The sequence below is a fragment of the Anolis carolinensis genome, chromosome 6, assembly GCF_035594765.1.
Source record: "Anolis carolinensis isolate JA03-04 chromosome 6, rAnoCar3.1.pri, whole genome shotgun sequence".
In the NCBI taxonomy this organism is placed as follows: domain Eukaryota; kingdom Metazoa; phylum Chordata; class Lepidosauria; order Squamata; family Dactyloidae; genus Anolis; species Anolis carolinensis.
In genome coordinates, this window is record NC_085846.1 from 56,314,031 (window position 1) to 56,339,603 (window position 25,573).

At 41.7% G+C, this 25,573-nt stretch overlaps 1 protein-coding gene across 1 annotated transcript; it reads right to left on the reverse strand.

The window, feature by feature from the left end:
• Positions 1-4,358: 4,358 nt before the first annotated feature.
• Positions 4,359-16,942, reverse strand: LOC134299860 (uncharacterized). Its single transcript, XM_062983798.1, has 3 exons — positions 15,899-16,942; positions 10,381-10,490; positions 4,359-7,677 (listed from the first exon to the last, which is right to left on the reverse strand). The coding sequence occupies exon 3, from the start codon at positions 6,706-6,708 to the stop codon at positions 5,740-5,742; it is 969 nt and encodes a 322-aa protein (XP_062839868.1). The 5' UTR covers positions 6,709-7,677; positions 10,381-10,490; positions 15,899-16,942; the 3' UTR covers positions 4,359-5,739.
• Positions 16,943-25,573: the final 8,631 nt, after the last annotated feature.

Here is a 25,573-nt window from a genome sequence, read left to right on the forward strand (position 1 = left end):
TCCGTTAAGTAGGGACACTATATTTATTTTAAAATTTATACACTATTATAAATTAGTTATACACTATTTTAAGTCTTTATCAACCAATCTGTTGATAAATCGCCTCCTTCTCCTCCTGTTGCCACTTGGTCTCCTTTTCTCTCCCTTTGGCTTCTCCTTCCTCCCTTCTTTAGGCTATAAATTGTAATTTTTAAAGATTTATAATAGTCTTAGAGTTTATTGAAAAACCATGAAACACCGAATCCGCGAAAAGTGAACCGCGAAGTAGTGAGGGAACACTGTACTTTAGATTTCTTCATCAGGCTGGCTTATGTCAAACAGGGAAGTTGCAGTTGAAGCCATTGGATATGGATTTAGTCCCAGATTTAAAAGAGAAGGATTGTTATGTGGGATTTATGTATGTATGTATTTATTTATTAGCAATATTTATACCCCATCCTTCTCACCCCAAAGGGGACTCAGAGCAGCTTTACAGAACACATATACAGCAAACATTCAATGTTGAGTATACAATTAGCAAGGACAAACAACACAGAAGAGGTAAAGGTAGTTTTCCCCATCTTATTTCTGGCATCTTAGAGGCTGTATTCGACTCCGAGCATGGCAGGTTGCTGTTGATCTTCCATGCCGAGGGGCTTCCTCCTGATAGATGTCCTTAAGAGCGCCCCTCTAAAAGCAATACCTATCTACTCACATTTCTGCTTTCTGCCTGCTAGGTGGGCAGGTGAGCTGGGGCTAATGGCAGGTGCTCACCCCCAGCCCAGGCTCGAACTGCTGACCTTTCGATCAGCAGGATCTTTCTGCAACACAGCGGTAGTTCTATTCCTAGGGAGAATTGCTGCAATAATCAATGCAATGGTTGATATGCCATTCTAGCTATTATCAAAATAGTCCCCATCTTTAGTTGAAACAGGTGTCTTAAACTAGAACTTAATTTTCAATAGTCTATTAAGTTTTTTAAAATGATGATAGAAATTCAGTTGAATTCCTTTATTTAATTATTTTGACTGTATAACTGATGATGCTCAGTAACATTAAACTTCAGTTCACAGCATCACGGAGGGATCCATGTCAGTGAAATGTACATAAATCACTAGTTTGCAGCAATGATGTATACAGTCTTGAAATTCCAAGATAAGTGTTCCACAAAAATGGAACAGTCTTTACTATGTTTTCTGATAAAGTTTTCATCAGTGCTGCAAAGAACTGTGCATTCTCTTTGTCTTTAGACTACTCATATGAGGGAAAGGGAGGAAGAAGGGAAAGAGCCACAAAGAGAGCCTGTTCACTGTTGCCAGAGTCTTGCCATGGAGGCATTGCGAGGTAGGTCTTCTCAGGGCTGGAAAAGGGGAAAAGTAGGTAGGCAGGGATACCAACAACCAAACAATGCTGACTGGCAATTAAGAAGAAAAAAATATTGAATAATGATTGAGTGGGAAATGGAATGGAATATCCCTGAAGAGGGCTTTGCTGGCTGCCTGCAGAAACACCCCACTGCAACATTTGGGTGCAAGCCATACATATTTTGCTAGTTGAGAACATTGATATGGTTATTGTAAAGTAGTAAAGGTGAAGGTTGTATCCAACTCTGCGGTTTGGTGTTCATTTCCATTTCTAAGCCGAAGAGCCGGCATTGTCCATAGACACCTCCTGCATGGAGAGCCGTTATCTTCCCGCCGAAGCAGTACCTATTGATCTACTCACATTTGCACGTTTTCAAACTGCTAGGTTGGCAGAAGCTGGGGCTAATAGCAGGAGCTCACCCCGCTCCCCAGATTCGAACCGCCAACCCTTCAGTCAGCTAATTCAGCAGCTCAGCAGTTTAACTCGCTACACCACTGGGGGCTCCATGGTTATTGTATTGGCTGCTAATTCTTAGTGCAATCTCACTTTTACTTAATCTGCTTATAAAATGCCAGTTGAAGAAACTGCTTTATTTCTGAATAAATAAGTCAACAAAAACAAACAAAAACAAAACTTCTGCCATGATTGCAAAAGAATATGGACTCCAGAGCTATGTCTATATCCACATACATATTAAAACTTCAAATCAAAATATTCCAAATACAATAGAGTCTTGCTTATCCAATGTAAACGGGCCGGCAGAATGTTGGATAAGTGAATATGTTGGATAATAAGGAGAGATTAAGGAAAAGCCTATTAAACATCAAATTAGGTTATGATTTTACAAATTAAGCACCAAAACATCATGTTATACAACAAATTTGACAGAAAAAGTAGTTCAATACACAGTAATGCTATGTAGTAATACTGTATTTACGAATTTAGCACCAAAATATCACGATGTACTGAAAACATTGACTACAAAAATTGGTTGGATAATCCAGAATGTTGGATAAGCGAGTGTTGGATAAGTGAGACTCTACTGTAATAATAATTGGAAATCATCCCAGTATGATCAGAAGTTAAATATTGTGGTAAGAAGTTCAAGAATATGGACACTGTCTTTATCTGTGTCTATGTAAATATTACAACTTTAGATCAAAGTTTTCCAGATAATAATTTGAAACCACCAGAGTATAATATAGAGTTGAACTAATACAGTGACATTACAGTTCTTATTTTGAAATAGATTTGTTTGCGCTTCGCTTGTGGATACATTTAGAGAGATTAGATCAATTCAGTTAGATAAAGCTAAGTACATGCAGCTTGTGTGGTCTTTGTCCTACAGAAGATAAGGAACAGGTCTGTGTTTTTTACAACTCTCCCAGTCCGCATAAACTGTTAGAAGGTTCAGAAAGGCGTCAGTCTGAAATTTCAAAATCGTTACTCAACATTTTGTGCAAAAAGTGAGAATCCTAGTGTTCTGGGTGTATTTTCTCCCCTCTATAACACAAAGAATGTCTAGCAACTTCCTTGCAAATGAAAGAGAGCAAGTTATTGAGTAGTAATCAATATGCCTATTGAATGATATAGAACGTTCTCATATTGGTTTCTCAGACATTTGTGTTCGTACCAAAAGGTTTTTTTGAATCCAGCTCAATTATCAGTCTCTTTTTATACTCACATCAGGACCATAGCCAGAAAAATGGGGGGGGGGGGGGGTATTGAAACTTTTTTTTAGCGAATCATGAAGAGTAGTTCCATAACACAAAATAATTTAGAAATCAGGCTCCATCAATAAACTTTAGTGGACACTCATGGAGCCCCCGGTGGCATAGTGGGTTAAAGCCTTGAGACTTGAAGTTTGGGTTGCTGACCTGAAGGCTGCCAGATTCGAATCCAACCTGCATAGAGCGTGGATGAGCTCCCTCTATCAGCTCCAGCTCTATGCAGGGACATGAAAGAAACCTCCCACAAGGATGGTAAAAACATCAAAACATCCGGGCGTCCCCTGGGCAACGTCCTTGCAGATGGCCAATTCGCTCACACCAGAAGCGACTTGCAGTTTCTCAAGTCGCTCCTGACACAAAAAAAGTGGACACTCATGGAGATTTGGTTAATCAGTTAAAATTCATGAGTCTTTGTACAACAGACAGACATGCAAACATACTTTGACTTTTATATGCAGGCAATCCCCAAATTACGAACCATACAAGTTATGTAGGTTTGTTCTTACATTGAAGTTGTATGTAAGTCAGAACAGGTACATTTTTAAAGTGTAACTCCATGTGCGTGTGTGTCTGTGTGATGAGCTTTGAACAGTATAGAGAAGGGTTTACACCCCAGTGGTGGTAGTTTTGCTGTCTGTGCCCCTGTTCAGAAGATTTCACCTCACTTTCTGTCCCTGTGATAACTACATTTTGAAAAAAAATGGCTTGTTGTGGAAACAAGGATTGGTGATAAAGCTTCAGTGGAGACACCTTTTCCACATCATAACTCTTTCAGGAGTGAATTTCCTTTTTCTATGGGTAGATTTCTCTCACTTCCTGTTGTCTCACTCCCGTTCTTAACTATGGCTTCAAAATACTGGTTTGAAAGGTATGCCCTAACAAATGAGATCTGACTTCCAGAATGATTTAAATGCTGCTCTATCCAATTCAATAATATACCTGGACAACAAATTTTCTTCTTTGGTGGAGCAAATAACAAACCTCGGATCGCCAACATCTGAAGCAGTAGATCAAAGCTTAGTTCATGAAAACAAGATTGACGATCTTCAAAAGCTCATTATTTCCTTGCAAGAGAGAATTATTGACCTGAGGATTCATAGTTGCCATTTAGATGTATGTTTCAGCTGGACCGCTGAAAATGTGGAGTGAAATGGCCTCATCTGCTTCCTTACAGACAGAGTCCTGGATCTTCACTTTTACAACTCACGCTTATATTACAGGTTTATATGTTTCTTGGGAATTAGATACCTATGTATTTTTTTTACTGAAGATTTAAAACACCAGTCACATTTATTTATTTTATTTATTACAGTATTCGTATCTTGCCCTTCTAACCCAATAGTGGACTCAGGGCTGCTTACAATAAAAACACATATATAAGAATAATACAGAACATTCAATCAATTAAAATTAAGTACAATAAACATTCATAAAAATATACATATAAATATACAATTGGCACATCTCTAGTCTAAAAAACTGGGTCTATCATTGAGTTCTAAAGCTTGTAGTAATAATTAATGCTGCTATTTTTGTTCAAAGGCCTGGTCCCACAACCAGGTCTTAACTTTTCTATGGAAAGATAGAAGGGAGGGAGCCTGCCTGACATCATTACTACTGAAAAGGCCCTGTCTCTCATCCCCGCCAGCCACATCTGTGAGGCTGGCGGGAGCGCCAGTAGGGCCTTGCCCGAAGATTTTGAGGTGGGTCATAGCAGGAGACACATTCGGATAAGTAAGCTGAGCCGGAACCGTTTAGCGCTTTATAGGCTAAAGCCAGCACCTTGAATTGTGCTCGGTAGCTAATCAGCAGCCAGTGGAGCTGGCATAACAGAGGAGTAGTATGCTCCCTGTATGCTGGTCTGGTTATTAACCTGCCTGCCACCCGTTGGACTAATTGAAGCTTCCGAACAGTCGTCAAAGGCAGCCCCACGTAGAGCACATTGCAGTAGTCTAATTGGGATGTAACAAGAGCATGGACCACTGTGGACAAGTCCGGCTTCCCAAGGTATGGGCGCAGCTGGCACACAAGTTTTAACTATGCGAAGGCTCCCCTAGCCACTGCCGAGACCTGGGACTCCAGTCTCAACGATGAGTCTAGAATCACCCCCAGACTGCGAACCTGCGCCTTCGGGGGACTGTGACCCCATCCAGCACAGGCTGTAACCCTATACCCTGTTTGGCTTTCTGACTGACCAGGAGGACCTCTGTCTTGTCTGGATTCAATTTCAATTTGTTGGCCCTCATCCAGACCGACACAGCGGCCAAGCGCCGGTTCAGGACCTGGATAGCCTCCTTAGTGACAGGTGGAAAGGAGTGATAGAGTTGAACATCATCTGCATAGAGATGACACCGCACCCCGAAACTCCTGATGATCTCTCCTAGCGGCTTCATGTAAGTATTAAACAACATGGGGGACAGTACAGAACCCTGCGGGACCCCAAAAGTCAATGGTTGTGGGGCCGAGCAGGTGTCCTCCAATGACACCATCTGGGACCGACCCTCCAGAAATGACTGGAGCCACAGCAAAACAGTACCTCCAAGACTCAACCCCGCGAGGCGTCCCAGAAGGATACCGTGCTCAATGGTATTGAAGGCCGCTGTGAGGTCCAGCAGAACCAGCAGGGACACACTCCCCCTGTCCAGCTCCCAGTGAAGATCATCGACTAAGGCGACCAAGGCTGTCTCGGTACCATGCCCCGGCCTAAAGCCAGACTGTGCTGGATCCAGAAAATCATGTCAACCAAGAATCCCTGGAGCTGCGAGGCAACCACATGTTCCAAGACCTTGCCCAAATAGGGAAGATTGGAAATAGGCCAAAAGTTTCTGAATAGAGTGGGATCCAGTGATGCCTTTTTCAACAGCAGCTTGATCACAGCCATTTTTAGGCTCACTGGAAACTTGCCATCCCAGAGGGAGGCATTCGCCATCACCTTCACCCACTCGGCCAAACCCCCTCTGGCTTCTCTCATAAGCCAGGATGGGCAGGGGTCTAGGATGCATGTGGTAGCCCTCACCTCTCCAAGCACCTTGTCCACATCCTTGAGCTCAACCAATTGAAATGAACCCATTAAAACTGGACAAGCAGGTGCTCTCGTTACATCCTCAGAGACTGCCGTTAATATGGCGTCAAAGTCGGAGCAGATCAGAGCGACTTTGTCCGCTAAGAACTGAGCAAATGCTTCACAGCGGGATGCCGAGTTATCAGGGAACCCACCATGAGTGGTGGGAGTTAACAACCCTTTGATAACTTGGAACAGTGCCGCTGGATTGTTCTTTGCAGACGCAATGTTGGCCACAAGGTAAACTCTCCTTGCGGCTTTGATTGCAGCAGTATATGTCCTAAGATAGGAACATAGTCGTGTTCGGTCTGACTCGTACTCTGATCGCCACATGCACTCTAGTTCCCTCTTCTTTCGCTTCATCGCTGCCAGCTCCTCAGTGAACCAAGGAGCTGTTTTAGCTCGGTTACTCGAGAGGGGACGCTCCGGAGTGATCGTGTCTATTGCCCTAGTCATCTCTCCATTCCAGAGAGAGACCAGAGCATCAACAGGATCACCTGCCGAGGAGGCGGGAAACTCCCCAAGAGCTGTCAGGAATCCTTCTGGATCCATAAGTCTCTTGGGATGGACCATTTTAGTAGATCCACCACCCCTGCAGAGGTTGGGGGGGCGCAGTAAGTCTAAACCTGATCAGGTGATGGTCGGTCCATGGCAACGGAGTGATGGTAAGCTCCTCCACATCCCTGACAGAAGACCAAGTCCAGTGTGTGTCCTGCACATTGACATTACAGCCCAGTAATTAAATAGATGTATTCTAAGTTGAAAGTCTCTCTGTGATCTAAATTGCTGCAGTTAAACCACACATCTTACCAGGTTTGCAGATCTCAACCAAATTATTCCTATTGTCCTCTTCTCAAAATGAAAGCTTGACAGAAGACTTTAGAAAAACTTTTATTGGGAGGTCTCAGTTGTCTTAGATTTCCTAAAATCCAGCAAAAGAGCTATTCCAAAACTTTTGTTTGAACCACACTACCTTTTAATTGCATATTTTCCATAATTACATGAACATCCAGTGGGCAAAAATGTAAAAAACTGGCAAGATCAGTGCTTTCCAAATTCAAAGAGAAATGGTAAAGTATTTGGAAACAGTGGCTCAAAGATTTTTATCTTTGTCTACTAGACACATTACTGTCCTCTTACAGTTCCTGTAGGATAATGTACTTTTTTTTTTTGCATTAAAATGTGGAAAGAACATGAATTAAATAGAAATAAAGACCTGATCTTCTTCAAAGCAAAACCATTTAAATAGAACCTTTGGTTTGAAAATGAGTGGGAACTTTGATATTCTGATTGCCTAAGAGGCAAATGAAAACACTCCCAGAACATTGACACTAAGGACTTATTGCAGCAAAGGTACAATGTCCAAAATATATAGTTGGATCATAGAACATCTATACAAATTAGGAAATGGAGCCAAGTGGCAATGGAAATCAGATTTCTCCTTTATTAGGTGCCACAAGACTGAGGTAGTGCAGCATCGGAAGCTTTTGAAAGGACTGTCTTTCAGGTACTGGATGGACATAATATGGAACATTGCTCTTTCTGAAAAGTTAATGAAACAAAAGTTTATAATGAGATTATGACCATGATTTTGAAGAACTATGATATCCATTTACTGTCTATTCATATCTAAGTAATTTTCCTTAAGATCTGCCCACATCAAATGACAAATGTCTGGAAATACGTATTATTTGTTGCATTTTTCTAAACGAAATTAAAATTGCAGTAAAGACAATTTTTAAAAATGGTTAGCATGCATCCCCGATGTTGCCTGGGTGTTTGTAGGTCTTTCTGTATGCGTATTTTAGAGACGGCTAGCATTGTGTTTATTTACTTCAATGCCAAACTGTGAGAACTAGTTATCTAAGTGATGGACTATGACTCTGGAGACCAGGGTTCAAATAATTTCTTTGCGGTGGGAGCCCAAGCAGATCACACACTCTCCGTTTCAGAAAACCCCAAGGCATGTTCACTTTAGGGGTGCCATATGTTGGAAATGACTTGAAGACACTCAATAACAATAATGCAAAACTTTGCCTTCCCCCTCTCTTGAGATCTTCTCTCTCTCCTTTCCCCTCTTGAGATCCTCTTTTTGACATGTATCTATGACAAAATGTGAAAATTCCATTTTGGTTTATAATAATGTGGTACAGAGTAATATTTTAAATAAAAATAGACACAACATGTCGAGAAGGAAGTGTGATTTCCAAAGGAATATAGGACAAATCTTCAAGCTTCAGTAAAGCTGAGAACAAGAAAAAACTTGTACTTTGCTTGCACCACCTAGTGGCAATTTCTTTATAGGAAAGTCATGAACAAAATATATGTCAAGATACTGCACCTGTAAATCCAAATCACAAAATATATTTACACATTTCATAATAAACTGTGGCATGTTCTTGGTGGTATGGGGATACCAAGTCACCTTGTCTGTCTCCTGAGAAATCTATATAAAGATCAAGTTGCCACAGTAAGAACAGACCACGGAACAACAGACTGGTTCAAGATTGGAGAAGGAGTACAGCAGGGCATTATATTTTCACCCTACCTATTCAACTTGTACGCAGAACACATCATGCGACGTGCGGGACTTGACGATTCCAAGGCCGGAGTTAAAATTGCTGGAAGAAACATTAATAACCTTAGGTATGCAGATGATACCACTCTGATGGCTGAAAGTGAGGAGGAGCTGAGGAGCATTATCACCAAGGTGAAAGAAGAAAGTGCAAATGCTGGGCTGCAGTTAAACATCAAGAAAACCAAGATTATGGCAACCAGACTGATTAATAACTGGCAAACAGAAGGAGAAAGTGTGGAAGCAGTGACAGACATTCTAGGTGCGAAGATCACTGCAGACGCAGACTGCAGCCAGGAAATCAGAAGACATTTACTTCTTGGCAGGAGAGCAATGGCCAACCTCAACAAAATAGTGAAAAGCAGAGACATCACACTGGCAACAAAGGTCCGCATAGTCAACGCAATGGTATTCCCCATAATAACCTATGGATGTGAGAGCTGGACCATAAGGAAGGCTGGGCGAAGGAAGATAGATGCCCTCGAACTTTGGTGCTGGAGGAAAATCCTGAGAGTGCCTTGGACCGCAAGAAGATCCAACCAGTCCATCCTCCAGGAAATAATGCCCGGCTGCTCACTGGAGGGAAGGATATTGGAGGCAAAGTTGAAGTATTTTGGCCACATCATGAGAAGACAGGAAAGCTTGGAGAAGATCATGTTGCTGGGGGAAATGGAAGGAAAAAGGAAGAGAGGCCGACCAAGGGCAAGATGGATGGACGGTATCCTTGAAGGAACTGGCTTGAACTTGAAGGAACTGGGGGAGGCGATGGCCGACAGGGAGCTCTGGCGTGGACTGGTCCATGAGGTCACGAAAAGTTGAAAACGACTAAACGAATGAAGAAGAAGTTTTTATTATAATGGCTCCTAGAGTATATACCCAGCATTGCCAGGGTTTGCATTTCCTTTGTGGCTTTTTCTTTTCTTCCTCCCTTTACCTTGATACACCATGTCCTTCTTTGTTTCTTTCCTTATATCCCTTGCTTGTCCTCAAATACCATCCCTTCCTTCCTTCCTTCCTTCCTTCCTTCCTTCCTTCCTTCCTTCCTTCCTTCCTTCCTTCCTTCCTTCCTTCCTTCCTTCCTTTCCTCAGTTATTTTAAGTCAGATAATGTACAGTATATGTGCCAATTTAGGTCCAGATCCATCAACCATTTAGGGCCACTGTGCGATGGCCTATCTTGGCCTATCCGCACTGATATCATTGGGTGGTCCTGAAACTCTCCCTCTGAAGCAGGATTCCCTCCTGGTTGCGGAGGGTGCAAATGGCCAATATTAACCCTAAGATAAAGGTAAAGGTTTCCCCTGACGTTAAGTCCAGTCATGTCTGACTCTGGGGGTTGGTGCTCATCTCCATTTCTAAGCCGAAGAGCTGGCGTTGTCCGTAGACACCTCCAAGGTCATGTGGCTGGCATGACTGCATGGAGCACTGTTGCCTTCCCGCCGGAGCGGTACCTATTGATCTACTCACATCGGCATGTTTTCGAACTGCTAGGTTGGCAGAAGCTGGAGCTAACAGCGGCCGCTCACGCTGCTCCCGGGGTTTGAACCTGGCACCTTTCGGTCTCCAGCTCAGTGCTTTAACACACTTTGCCACCGGGGCTCCTATATTAACCCTAGTGATGCCAATAAGTCTACAGCTTTCAAGCCTAGTTTCCCCCATCCCATACTGTACCATTGATTGCCCTTCCACTCTCCGCAAATGGCCCACTTTACATTGATCTCTTCTCAATTTCATCTAGCTTTGGTTCATCCCATCTTTTGGTACTGGTCCAGTGTTCCAGTCTGGAAAAGAAGGTAAGGAAGGGGGAAAAGAGAAAAGAGCATCTGCTATCAAATACAAGTTTCTGAAGACATTTCAGATCCTTTCATTATTATCATTTTTTTCTCCCAGGGTTATTATCTGGGAAAATCTGTATGTGTGCATGTGGAGGAGGTGTCCACTTACACAGACAGCCTCCCACTTCCACAAACAGCTATAATTCCCACTGAGCAGGAGTCACCCATGGCCCTCCCTCCACTGACATTGCAGGTTATGGTGGGCACCATGAACATGTAACCCAAACTTTGCCAGTGTTCTCCACAAACTCCATACTGCCCCCCACCCAAGTGAAGGCTTTCATTTGGGGACAATTTCCTCCTAGATTTTCTGTTTTTCCTCCAGAATGGACATCCCAGGGTTCCTTTCTCTCTCCATTGGTGTGGAATTTGCATGACCCTGCCTACTGCCTCTCCCTTAACCCTTTCCTATCCTTTCCTATGGCACACAGCAAACAGAGGAATCAATCAGCAACTGAACAAGAGGTTTGGGGAGAATTCACCATGATTTATAAGAGTTGCACTTGACCTACATCAAGAGAACACTGTGAACCCAACAAATGATGGCTATAGACCAAACTTGCTATGGATGATGGAACTTGCAGTACCTTCACTCACTTCCAGCGACCACTGCCACCCCCACGAATGACGGACCTGGACCAAACTTGGCACACAGATTCCCCATGATGAACAGAACATACTAGAGAAGTTTGAGGGAAATTGACCTTGATGGGAGTTATAGTTCACCTTCATCCAGAGAAACTTTGACCCTCACCAACAATGGACTGGGACCAAACCTGGCACATAGAAGCTCCATGACCAACTGAACATACTGTAGGGGTTTGGGAGAATGGACTTTAATTTTGGGAGCTGTAGTTCACCTGCCTCCAGTGATACTGTGACCCTCACTGACAATGGGCTGGGACCAAACTTGGCACAGAGAATCACCATGGCCAGCTGAACATACCGCAGTAGTTAGTGAGGATGGATCTTGATTTTGGGAATTATAGTTCACCTACATCCAGAGAAACTTTGGCCCGCACTGACAATGGTCTGGGACCAAACCTGGCACAGAGAAGCCCCATGACCAACTGAACATACTGCAGGGTTTTTTGGGAATGGACCTTGATTTTGGGAGTTGTAGTTCATCTGCATCCAGAAAGCATGACATTCCAGCTGACGTTAGATTTGGACCAAACGTAGCACACAGACCCAACACGGCCAACTGTACATACAGGCCTGGTTTGGGGATGATTGACCTCGGATCTGGGAGTTGTAGTTCACCCTTATCCAGAGAGCCCTGAATGCAGCCAATCACTGATCTGGACCAAACGTGGCACACAGAGGCAACATGGCTAACTGTGAATACTGACAGGGTTTGGGGGTGATTGCCCTGGAAATCTGGGAGTTGTAGTTCACTCCTATCCTATTGACTGAACCCAGCCAATGATGGATCTGGACCAAACTTAAATAATATTACCTAACATCCCAAAATAAACAATGTCTTCTTTCAATAACCCGAGCACCGCCAGGTTCACAAGCTAGTCTAAAATATAAACGACTGCCCTCTTTCCATCAACTTTCTTCATAGAAGCAGGCAGCTGTCATTACATAGTCAGATTTTCTCAATGATGCAAGATTTAAAGTATAGACCAGAGCACTAAGATCTTAGATGTTTATGCTGGCATGTTTAAGACTGACCATGTGCAGCATTTATAATAAAACTTTGTCCAAGGACCATTCAAGTTATATTATTATTGCCAGGTAAGGTTGGGATTGGGTTCTTGTGGTCATCCAGATGGTACAGAACCAATTCCAGCAAACTCAGCTAGTGTCGCCAATGGCAAGGAATGCCATTGGCATTCAACATCTAGAGAGACATACAGTTCCCCATTCTTGCAAACCGAACTAGGAATTCTAGTCCCAAACCAGAAATAATCTGTAGTTCTCCTTGCTAGCTGCATTGGTTTGTCTGATGTGCATTTGCTAAACCTCAGCCTCTTTTCACACATTCAAAGCCAAGGAGAATCATGTCCTTAAATGGATAGGCACAGTACTGGAGAATTGGGGTGCATTTACACCGTAAAATTAATGCTTTAACTTCTGTGGCTCAATGCAATTGAATGTTGAGATTAGTAGTTTGGTAATACGCCAGCATTTTTTTTTTTTGGCTAAACACCTTATAAAACTACTGCTCCTACGATTCTCTAGCTCTGAGCATGGCAGTTAAATTGGTGTCATACTGCATTACTTCTACAGTGTAGATGCAAGTTTTGATAGTGGTTGAGTCACTTAGATACTTGATCCAGTTCTGGAAGTTGCATAAAATAAGGTGGAGCAGAATAGCAGAAGAAATACTTTAATCCAACAGTTTAAAGAAAGGCTATTTTGTTAAGCATAAAGAAGGGGGAGAAAATCCCTAAACCACATCATATAAATATCCTGCCAGCAACACTTGGAGAGTTTCACCACATTGGAAGAAACCCAAGGACAATTTTTGAAATGAAAACAGCAGGACAAGTTCACCCAGAGTACTTTGGCAGCGAAACAGTGTTAAACATCTTCACCTATGCAAAATGTTTAGAACAGATGGAATCCCACAAGGCACCAAAAATAAGATGCATTCTGCTCTATCTTCCTGACTAAAGGAATTTTACAGAGTTTAGTGTTGGGCAGTCTTGGATAAATATGGTTGAGAAGAAGACTCAGTCTCGATGCCAAACTGAAAGAGACACCAAGCTTGGTGACTCAGGGTTTCTGGAGTGGCCTGTCTGCAATAATATAAGATTAAGAAAAGCAGTGTCTTGAATCTTTAAAATAGTCAAGAGATGTGTGCATTTTATGTGCATTTAATTGCAAATTTTAAAAAATACAAAATATTTACAGAAATTAAAAAAGAAAAGAACGAACAAGTGAAAGAAAAAAAGAAGTTGACTTCTAATCTTTCTTATGCATTTATTAACATACTAGCTTGGGGACCTGGCAATACCCGGGTTATTTGAAAAAGGCATTGTTTGTTTTTGGATGTTAGGTATTCTCAGTTTGGTTTGGGTGAACTACAATTCCCAGAATCATGGGTCAATCCTCCAGTATTCAAATTTGGGCATATTGGATATGCATTCCAAGTTTGGTCCAGATCCATCATTGTTTGGGTTCATAGTGCTCTCTGAGTGTAGGTGAACAACAACTCCTACAAATCCCTCCAAAGACCTCCAGTATTTTTTGTTGGTCCTGAGGGTTCTGTGTGCCAAGTTAGTTCCAGGTCTATTGTTGTTGGGGTCCAGAGTGCTCTTTTCAGACAACAGTTCTAAATTTAGGTGAATCCCCCCCTCAATATGTTCTGTTGGTCATGGGAGTTCTGTGTGCCAAATGTGGTCCAGGTCCATTGTCAGTGGGGGTCACAGTGCTCTGACTTAATGCAGGGTGAACTATAACTTCCATCATGTTGAGTCAATCCCCCAAACTCCTTCAGTATGTTTAATTGCTGCTCTGTTATGCAGACAATTGAAAAGAATAGGAAAGGGTTAAGGGAGAGGTAGTGGGTGCGGTCATGCAAATTTCACACCAATAGAGAGAAAAAGGAACACTGGGATGCCTGCCTATGGTGGAAGAAACACGTAAAATTGAGGATTAAATGGTCCCCAAATGAAAGCATTCCTTGGATGGTGAGCCGTAGTGTTTGGGGAGGACATTGGGAGGGTTTGGGATACATGTTCATGGCGCTCGCTATAACCTGCAATGACAGTGGAAGGAGTGCCTTTGGAGGCTTTTCAGCACTTGGAACTATAGCTGTTTGTGGAGGTGGGAGGCTGTCTGTGTAAGTAGACACCTCCACTACATACACACAGATTTTCAATTTTATTATTTGTATAGATAGATATATTGGGCATAGCCCAGGTGTTTGTCGGACCACTCCCCCCCCCCCGCTGTAAGGAGGGTTTGTTTTTTTTAGTTAGATGCCATGTTTAATTGTGTTTTAAAAGGGTTAATATTTCAGTTACTATGCACTCATGGGTTGGTTGCCATGGAGAAGGGGGCAGAGCCAACTGCCTGTTTTGCTGAAGAAGTGCAGAATTTGAACAAGCAGCCATTAGTCTGTGTTCTTATGAGACACAGAGAAGACTGATCCTAAGTTAGGGGATCAGGGAGACTCAATTGATCATTTTGAGTTAATTTAAAATAAGTTTTGGTGACTTATTTTAAGGTAGTCTGTAATCGGAGGAATTATAGTGAAGACTGATTCTCAGATGGAGAATCAGGAAGACTCAAATGTTTATTTTTGAGTCAGTTTAAAATAAGTTTGGTGGCTTATTTTAAGGTAGTCTGTTTCCAGATAAGGAACAGATAGTCTGTGATTGAAATTCACAGGGTGGCTGCAGTAGAGAAGTAGAAGTGATATTTTAAGTAATTTGCAACACCTCAATATAGCTTTGCAACAGTTATCTAAGTGCCTCTAAAGAAGTTATTGTAACCATTAAGCTTGTGCTTCAATAAACGTATTATTGTTCCTTCTGCCATCTAAGCTTCTGTCATCTATTTTACCATCAGAAGCAAACCAGAAAGAAGAGAAATAAAATTTAAAAAGTCTCCTATCTAAGTAGCTAGTGGCTACATCTTCTAATAGTGGTGGCAAGAGTGGATAATCCCCTTAATATCTGGTGGCCGCATTATAAACATCTTTACCTCTGGTGGCAGCATTTAAAATAAAAACATCTTTAATAAGTGGTGGCAGCGATAATATAAAATATAATTAATTAATAGAAACTCCTCCACATCTCCACAATTGGCGTCAGAGGTGGGATTTTTAAAAAAAGATTTCTCCCCCTTCCTGACATCTTTGCACCCGCTTTCTCCCTTCTCCAGCTTTGAGAAGGCCTACTTCACAATGTTTCTGTGGCAATTGTTGCACCCCAGACCTGGAAACCCCTATGATCACAGCACCACGCAAGAGTCCAGAAAATAAGAAAACAGTTTCTTGTAAAATATATCCAAAGTATAGGAAAAAAATCAGGAATAGAGAAAGGAATAGAAAAAGGGTTTAGCAATAAGCAATAATCCAACAGAAGTCCAAATGTCTCAAACAGATCCAAAGGTAATACAGTCCAGGAATAGCCAAAAATCACAAGAACAGCTTAAGTCCACAAACAAAAGATATTACTAGAGAAACTTGTTGGTTTTTTTTTTTTTCATGTCAGGAGCAACCGGAGTCGCTTCTGGTGTGAGGGAATTGGCCGTCTGCAAGGACGTTGCCCAGGGGACGCCCGGATGTTTTTGATGTTTTTAACATCCTTGTGGGAAGCTTCTCTCATTTCCCCGCATGGAGCTGGAGCTGATAGAGGGAGCTCATCCGCGCTCTCCCCGGGTGGGATTCGAACCTGGCAGCCTTCAGGTCAGCAAGCCAATCTTCAGGTTATAAGGCTTTAACCCATTATGTCACCAGAGGCTCCTAGAGAGAAATTTGATCATGAATATACATACAGGAACATAGAAACTTCCAATATACTTGAATTCCAAAAACAAAGGATTGACTTGAAATATGGACCAGGAACTCAGGCCTAGCTTCTTACTCCACATGTTATGTTGCCTGAACTGACTTGAAAGTAAAGAACTTGCCAATTAAAAACCACCCATGAAAGCATTTCTTCTCCCTTGAAATCTTTCTCCAACTTTCCCACACAAATGCTCTGCCTTTCGATGCCTATTGTCTGCTCTGATCTGTAAACAAAGGCCTGCATTGATTTCTGTATCTCCAGGTGATTTTTCCTGGGAGCCTTCTGTATCACTTAATTCTCCACTCTTAATTCTACACATATATACATACACACACAAAGAGGGGGTCACTTTTTTATCGACAAATACAAGAATCCACCTCTTCCACTGAACCTATTTTCATTAATTATCAACCATAAATCAACAGTGTATTACATAAGGGTTCCAGAGGCTCCCTTTATGCGGGATACGCACAGTGTTAACATCATTTAGAATGGCACATCTGAAAAAGTGTCACATTTGTTTAACACTTGTTTAAAAAATTACTTTCGAGCTCATACACCTCTCTTTCACTGGTTCCCATAAGCTATACTGAAGAAACTGAAAATAGCAGATTGTTGCTGACTCTGCTGAGTACAGATATATGGGAATCTTTCACTCATCTGCTAAAAAAATCTGCTATATGAATTGGTATAACTACAGACTCGGGAAGTGAAAATGCATTTATTTGTGACACTGGCCACATCACTGCAATGTGGTGGTGTAGGACTGAACTCCGAGAAAAGTAAATATTTTGTTTTTGGTTAGATCTTTCTGCCAAGCATTTTGTTTTGGTTGGTATTGTTTAAAAAGGGAAGGCATTGAAAAAATGGCACATGATTCCCCTGTCAGATCAAAACCTCTAAAAACAGAACTTTGGTCTCAGAAATATAAATATCACATCATTTGCATCAAAAACAAGGGCAATCAGTGGATCAACCACCATGGGAGCGTGTATGTGAACCCACTCTTAATATTAATGCCTTCCTTTTATGTCTTCTCCAAGTTGAATAGGTGCACTATTTGCATTTGGTCAGTATTCCTTCAGAGATTCGCCACTTCGAGAGCTCTCGTTTAGCTGAGAGCAACTATGGAAGGGGAAGTGATAAGATCAAGATTGGATTTCCTATCCCCATGGTGATAAATTCACTGACTCATCTTGACAAATGGACCATTTTAGTTGTATACAGATAGAGAGATAATGTGGCATATTGTTTTCAGCACTGGAGTATGGCTTTGGAGACTGGGATTCAAGTTCCCTCTTGGTAATGGAAACCCACTGGTTGACATCAGTCTTACTCTTATCCTCAGAAGACAGCAAGGGCAAACCTCTTCTAAAGAAATCTTGCCAAGAAGATCCAACAATGGGTTTATTTTAGGATTTTGGCCCAGTCCACCTCTCCCTCATCTGGGGAGGTCCTGCTCTTGATCCCACCTCCTTCGCAAGAGCAATTGGTGGGGATGAGAGACAGAGTCTTCTCAGTGGTGGCCTCTCGGCTGTGGAACTCTCTCCCTAGTGGTATTAGATCAGCCCCCTCCCTCCTAGTCTTTAAGGAGAGTAAAAACCTGGCTTTGGGAGCAGGCCTTTGATAAATAGCACAGTGAAATAATTTTACCTTGAAATCGTGCAATTGATTATGGAACAGCTTTAAACCTTGTCTTTGGATGATGTGTCACAACATGTCCGAACGTATCTCCTCCTATGAACCCACAAGAACGTTAAGATCATCTGGTGAGGCCCTGCTCTCGATCCTGCCCGCCTCTCAAGCGCGGCTGGCGGGGACGAGAGACAGGGCCTTCTCAGTGGTGGCTCCTCGACTGTGGAACTCCCTCCCCAGCAACATTTGGCAGGCTCCTTCCCTTCTGGGGTTCAGAAAGAAACTGAAGACCTGGCTATGCGAGCAAGTGTTTAAAGAATAACTTTTCGTTGCTTCGACGCGGTCTGGATTAAGGTTTTGGTAGAAGATCTGGCGGATGAATGGCACAAGCATTTTGCACTGTTTAAATTTTGTTTATTGTATATTATGATACTATTTAAATGTTTTAACTTTTTAAATGTTATTTTATTGTATATTGGTGTATTGGCATTAATTGCCATTTTTGTAAGCCGCCCTGAGTCCCCTCAGGTGAGAACGGCAGGGTAGAAATGATATAAATAAATAAATAAATAAACAATGGAATGTATTTTAATTATGCTTTTATGTCTGTATCGATTTTAATATAATTTTACTTCATGTCTGTGTTTTTATGCCCAAGGCTCTTCATAAGTGCCGTTTGTAAGCCGCCTTGAGTCCCCCGTGGGGTAGAGAAAGGTGGGATATAAATTGTCGGAACACAGGTGCCTTAAAGAGCCACACACACAATACTCAGTCTTAACAAATGATTTATTGCAACTCAAAAACAGGCTCAGAGACACTTAACTGCAGTGTCTCTGACCAAAACTCAAAGTTTTAGCCCAAACTGGGCTCAAAAAGAAGAACGGAAAATAATCCGGATTAAATGGATGGATAATCTGGATTAAAACGCAGTCAAAGGAATTGGCAGCAAACAGCGCTGCACACTGAAAGTAAACAAAACCAGTCAAAGTTCAACAAACAGCAGAAGAGAAAGTCCAAACGAACGTCGTCTTCAAGGTGTTTACATAAGCTGCAGTCGAGTCAAACCAGGAGCCAGGAACAGGGGAAAGCCGTACTCACGATAGCCAATCCAAAGGTAGTTTTCTGAAGTGGGTAACCGGAGCCGAAATCAAGTCAAAAGCCAGAAAGGGAATAAGCTGCATCCATGAAAAGCCAATCCGAAAGTCGTTACCGAAGGTCATCAAACAGAGCCAAAGTCGCCATTCCAAAAGTCCAGGAAGGGAGAAAAGCACACTCACGATAGTCGAGTTCAAGAATCACAGGAACCAGGAACTCCAAGCTGTAGAGCCAGGACCCAAAGCCCAACAGGAAAAACAGGCAGGGACAAACCTACGCCAAAACGACATTTTGCCTTCTGCAAAGGATTCCCATTTCAGACCCTACTTTTAACTTACACAGCATTATCTGAAGATGAGCTGACCTTCACCCCATCGTCATCTCCCACAGCTGTTCCTGTCATTACACGTGATTCCCGGTTATCATCCCTCCAGTTCCTCCATCTCCTATCAAGACTTAGGTTTCCCCATGTCCCTGGTATATCAGCTGTTTGCCAATCCTCCTGTCCCGAAAACCCCACAAACGTATCACTAGAAGTTGGCTCTGCACACATGTCCCTTATTTCTTGCACCCTAGTCCAGTCCGATGTGCCCTCCACATTTTCATCACTCTCAGACCCATCATCCCCATGAGAAACCCAAAAACGACTCCTCCTCTGTGGGAGCAGTAAGTATATCCTGGAGCTTCTTCCTCTCCCGTTCCTTATCTGATTCCTGCTCCCGAGTAACCCTCTTAGTTCCTCTATTCACATCCATCCCGTCTCCTTCTTCAATCAGTGTCTTCCTCAGAAGGTGCCATAAGTATCTCACGGATCAGTTTCCTTTGCTGTTCTTCATCTGGCACCTGCTCAAGATCACCCCTTTTCCTCCTACTAGTAGTTCTACTACCCTTTGTAATATTGCCAGCAGACTCAACTACAACATAAATATGATAAACAAACAAATAAATAAATAAAATAATTGCCATAAGCTAGAAATGACTTGAATAGCAGTAAATATAGATATGTTGCCCCCAGTCTGAGATTTCCCCAGATTTATGTTTACTTTGAGAACTACCATGATCCATCACTGCAAACTATTTCAGTAAACTGTTTTAAACAAGAACAACCAACTGTAGAATGCTAGGTGTATGCACGAGACCCTAAAAGACCGTGTAAGGCTGCATTTGCACCTGAAAAAAGATTTCCTAAATATTTCTAAGGGGTATGGGGGCAGCTTCACCACGATTTCGATTTCAAAAAACCTTTCCCTGGACTTAAATTGGCGTATTACCAAACTACTAATCTCAAGATTCCATTGCATTGAACCACAGAAGTTGAATCATTAATTTTACAGTGTAAATGCACCCCAATTCTCCAGCACTGTGCCTGTCCATTTAAGGACACGATTCTCCTTGGCTTTGAATGTGAATATAGGCAATTTTTGGAAACTTTATGGTAAACATTCTGCTTGATTGGTGAGGTGGGGTCCTCCACACTCCATAGCATACATTTGGGGAATTATGGAGCAAAACATTCAGGGAGGGGAACATTTCAAAATATATATTTTTGATCACTTCTGGACTGGGGCACCACAGAATGGGCCTAGGGGAGTTTTTTTGGCATGACAGAAATCGTAAACCTGCTAGTATTCATATTTAGTATGGTAGTGATGGCCAGGGTCAGGTAAAGCAACAGGAAGGAATTGATTGAACAATGGCAGTATATATAGTCTAATCACTGTGTTCAGAAACTAACTTAACACTGCGTTAAATAGTCAGTGTAGATGCGCCCCTAGTCCAACATTCAAAACACTATAGCATGCTAGCTCTCATGCATCATGTTCTAGTGCAAATCCAGTACAGGCAATCTCTAAGATACAAACAGGATATGTTCTGTAGGTTTGTTCTTTGAGAAAATTGGCTTGTTGTGGAACCAAGGATATGGGGTAAAGCTTCAGTGGAGACACCTTTTCCTATGATAACCTTTTCAGGAGTGAATTTCCCTTCCGAGGGGTAATTTCTCTCACTTCCTGTTGTCTCATCCCCAACTATAAGTCATTTGTAAGTTGGATGTTTGTAACTCGGGGACTGCCTAAATTCTGTTGACTGCAATGCAGTCATTCATTGTATGTCAGATCACTTAGTGCTGGTCACCCCCTCCCACTGCTCTTGTATCATGCTCAAAATGCATATGGAACCCCATCTCAATGAAAGAGGGCAAAAGATCAATTGAGATCTCTGTGTCTTTTGCTACATTTGGCCAACTTGTTGAATTGATGGGAAACAAAATACTCCCCCATCTTTAAGTACTGAGTTCTCTTTCTGACCTACAAAAATCATCCTTCTACTATTCTTTCCCATATCATATCTGCCATATAATTGTGGTGGACTTTGAAATATGTTTTAAAGATGTGGCATTCTCAAAACCACGAAGGCATTTTCCCTGTGGATAGAATCAGGAGGATGTCCAGTACGGTTTCTGAGTTCGACATAACATCCTGAAAACTTGGTTGCAATGAGGAAGGATGCCAAAGAAAACTCGGGAGCAAGTGGCAGGTCACAGTTTGGTCACAATTCACTCCCTATAGCTGACAGTGCCAAAGGCTTCAGCATTTGCATAAACACTCAAAAGTCTTAGAATACCTTACTACTGAATTTGATGTTATCGTTTTATAAAATTAATGGACCCTGTCAACATGAAAGCAAAGAAAGGGACTTGTGGTTGTGCAAAGTTAGCCTCTCCCACAGGTTGTTGTACAGTTGTATATCGTGGCTCTTGTATTTGCTCCTCTTTCACAATGGTCACTATGGTGCAGCTATAATAATGTTTCTCTCTTAGAAATACAACTGTTCTACAACATCATAGAAGATGTGCATGGAATAAGTCGAAGATGGTGAAGATTGATGCCTCTCTAGGGTTTTCTTTTCCAGAGTTTTCCAACTCTGGGTTGTTGTATGTTTTCCAGGCTGTATGGCCATGTTCTAGAAGTATTCTCTCTTGACGTTTTGCCCACATCTATGCCTACTTCTAGAACATGGCCATACAGCCCAGAAAACATACAACAACCCTGTGATCCCAGCCATGAAAGCCTTCGACAACACATTTTCCAACTCTTTTCCAATTTTCTTTCCATACATGCCCTGGGACTACTAATTCCATTGTTGAAGCACCAGCCCTGGTGGCACTTCTTGTCCACATCTTTCCATGGGGAAATATCTTTGACCTTGAAAGCTTCCTAGATCCACCTAGTTTCATTCTCTTATTGGACAATGGGAGAGCAAAGTTAGGCCTCTAGCTGTAGCAGAAGATGGAAGCTCTAACTGATGCTTTAGCTGGATATGAGTGGCATCAAGAGGGGATGATCTCATCTGGCCTCTGAAGGTGGACATTCAGTCTACACACACTCCCAAACTGGTTCCCCGTGACTGCATTAAATTAACGTTGAGAAGTAAAAACAAAGGTATTTGTGATGGTTGAAGTGAAAAGAAGATACAGATGAGGTGTTGTGACTCAGCCTTTGTGTGTCTCTGATGAGGATTCTGGGATGCAGTTTCAGGATGATGGGATTCAGGTTCAGGATGAGTTTCAAGATGACTCTGATGGGAATTATGGGATTCAGGTGCAGAGTGTTTCTGCTGTGGGAGATGAGGAGCAGGGAGGTGGCTTTCCCATGGGAAGAAATGATGTTGTTAATGATGATGGTTTTCAGGTGCAAGAAGCAGAAAGGGAGAGCAGTTCCCAGCCTCAGTTTGATAACACCAACGAGCCCTGTGGCCTTGAAAGTGAAAGCGATGAGGCGGTATCTCTAGATTGGGCTAGCCGTCTGGAATTTCGGGGGTTGCGCAGAAGTCTCAGAATAGCCAATAAGAGGGAGGTCAAAGGGCAAAGAAACACTTTCATGTTATGCTATTAAAACAGTCTGCTGAGAGAGAAATCTTCATCAAAGCAATCTCTTCACTTGAATCAAGAACCAAGTCTGCTCTCCTGTATTATCTTGTATCCTGGATATATTCTTGTTTCTGGGACTTTGGTTTCGTTTTAAGGACTTTGTTTCTTGCTTAATGTTTCCATGGATTTATTCTGCAGCCTTGTTTTTATAACTATCTTTTAGAACTGAACTTTTACATTTTATGAACTATCTTTTCCTTATTTCCTAATAAATCACAAAAGACTACGATCTGTGTGCAGCCTGGTGTCTTTAGCAAGGTGAAACTAACCTGAGGTGCAACATGAGGGGGGAGTGTGGAAGAGAATATTGGGATTTGCTGGAGATGGCCATAGAAGATGCGATGAGAGCAAAAATGATAACCAAAATGATGGTACTAGAGAAGAACATGGATGTGTTGATGTCAGGATGGAAGGTAAGGAATCAATGAGAAAGATGAGCATAGAAGAAAAGGAAGAAATGATGGAAAGGAAAAAAGAATGAATCATTTGTCGATCAATACAAAGGGAAGAGTGGACTGAGGAGGACAACACCATTGGAAAGAAGTTGCCTAAAATGATATTATGACAACAAGTTCCTGTTGTGTAGTAATACAATCTCTCTTCAAAAGACTGGTATCCTATTGAGGACTTGTGGGTATGGAGACTCTCTATGTAACATTAAGACTTCCCATAGTAAGTAAGTATTTCTCAGCCTGACAACTGGGACTTGAAGAATTTCTCATCAGTGTGTCATTTTCAACTGTACCACTATGGAAGGTCATTCCTGTTTTCCAGCTGTTGTTATGAACACTGAGCTAAAACTACTCAGAATTCCATGCTGAGTTAAAATATAATCTCTGTGACAAATTCTTTAAAAAACCTTCCTCACTACAATTTAACATTATTAAAATTATTCATGGGACAGAAAAATCATAAATCCTGCTTATTGAACTTGACACTGACTTTTTAAAACGTCTCAGTGAGCAATTTTCTGTAATGCCGAGTTCTTAGCTTAGCTCACACTATAAAGGAAGCATTCCTGTCACTACTCTGAAAACTGGTTTGTGGTTGAGGGAAAAGGTTGCTCCAGACACCCTAATGGCTACTTGGATTTTGTGGGCAATGCATCCGTCTATTTAGAGAACTGCTTTATTGTTTAAAACACAAAAGTAATCAGCCCTGGGAGCTGTTGGTTGAATTCAAAATGTTATATCTATGGACAGCTAAAAATAGCTGAATGGTGATAAAGTGCAAGATTACTGTTCTCACAGAAGCAACATGTGATAATGTCTGCATAAGCCATGACATCATATGCCATATTTGCAATTAAATGCAAGTTTAAAATCTCAGTTGACATCCAGGGACAATAGGAGAAAATCCTTTTGGATCTGGAATTGGTAGAACTTTAACAAGTTACTTTTTGAGACTGCAACTGTCACAATTCCCAAAGGCAGCACAGGTACAGACTGTGCTGGCTTAAGGATTTGGGGAGTTGTACCCCCTCCAAAATAACTTTCCCCAGGTCTGAGGTGTGGCTGAACTGTGATAATCTCTCCCAATGGTTTTTAACTTTCCTTTGGAGAGCTGCAGGGAGAAGTTTAGTACAGATCAGAATCATGATGCTGCGGGAGAATTGTCTACCTCAGTTGCCCTTCCCCGAGGATCATTCTTGTATATCAGAAGTTGCCTTTAGCATTCAAAGACAAAGCAGGCTGTTAATGAAAAATTGTACAGTGATACCTTGACTTACGAACTTAATTCATTCTGTGACCAAAAATCTTTACGCAAATTATCTCAGAGCAAATGGTCTCACTGAAATGAACTGAAATGCTATTAACCCATTATAATAATGGGGTTGAAAACCAGCAGAGACCAAAAAGGAATGGCATAGAAAGGGCAAAGGATGGTATATGGAAACTGGAGGGATTTGAGGTGATCAAAGTAACTTTGGGAATTTCATACAAAAATGGGGGTTCCTCTGCTCAGTATTAAATAACATCCTCAAAGTAGTATAGGTCCTCAACTGACCAAAATAACATTTTTTAAAGAAGCAAACTGATGAATCAAGCACACAAGCACACTTTGGAATTGATTTTATATCAATTCAAAGAGTATGTTCATACACAAAATGTATCCATCACAAATATTTCTGCCATGGGTGTGCATTGAGGAGCACATCGTCATAAGAATTGTACATAAATTGTTTTTGTTATGTGCATTCAAGCAGATTTTGAATTACAGCGACCCTATCTTGGTTTTTTGTTGTTGCAAGATTTATTCAGAGGAGATTTGCTACTTCTCTTAATCTAAGCTGAGCGAGTATGGCTTGCCCTAGATTCTCCAGTGGGTTCCCATGGCTGAGCAGGGATTTGAATTCTGGTCTCTCATGAACCTAGTCCAACATTCAAGTTACTACACCAGCCTTTTAAACCTTTTTTTCCTGGGACCCTTGAAAATATCTTTAGTTCTAAGGAAATCTCTGCATAAAAATGTTGTATCCACAGCTTACACTGTGTTAGCATGATCAGAACGTCGTAAATACAGTAATATTATAATAACTCTCAATGTTGTTTGGGGCAAATTATTTACTTGATTCTAATGTGCCATCGAATCTAATGTGCACCCCCAATTTCAAAACCTGGAAACTAAAAAAAAGGGTTGCTGGTGAATACAATGCACCGCAGCAAAAACTGCACTTTGTAATTTGGCCAAAAAAGGTGCAAATTCCAGTTGCTGCCTGTTTAAATTCCTTCTTTAAAACACAAAAGTATTAGAACATCAAAGCTTCCATCAATGGAAAAGAAAACTTTGGGGTCCATCTATGCTGTAGAATGAATTCACTTTAACTGCCTTGATTCAATGCTATGGAATTATGGGGTCTGTAGCTTTATAAGGTCTTGGGCCTTCTCTGCCAAAGAATG

Excerpts from the sequence above, each read along its gene's own strand:
- LOC134299860 (XM_062983798.1), bottom strand. The coding sequence starts at position 6,708 with ATGGTCCATCCCAAGAGACTTATGGATCCAGAAGGATTCCTGACAGCT.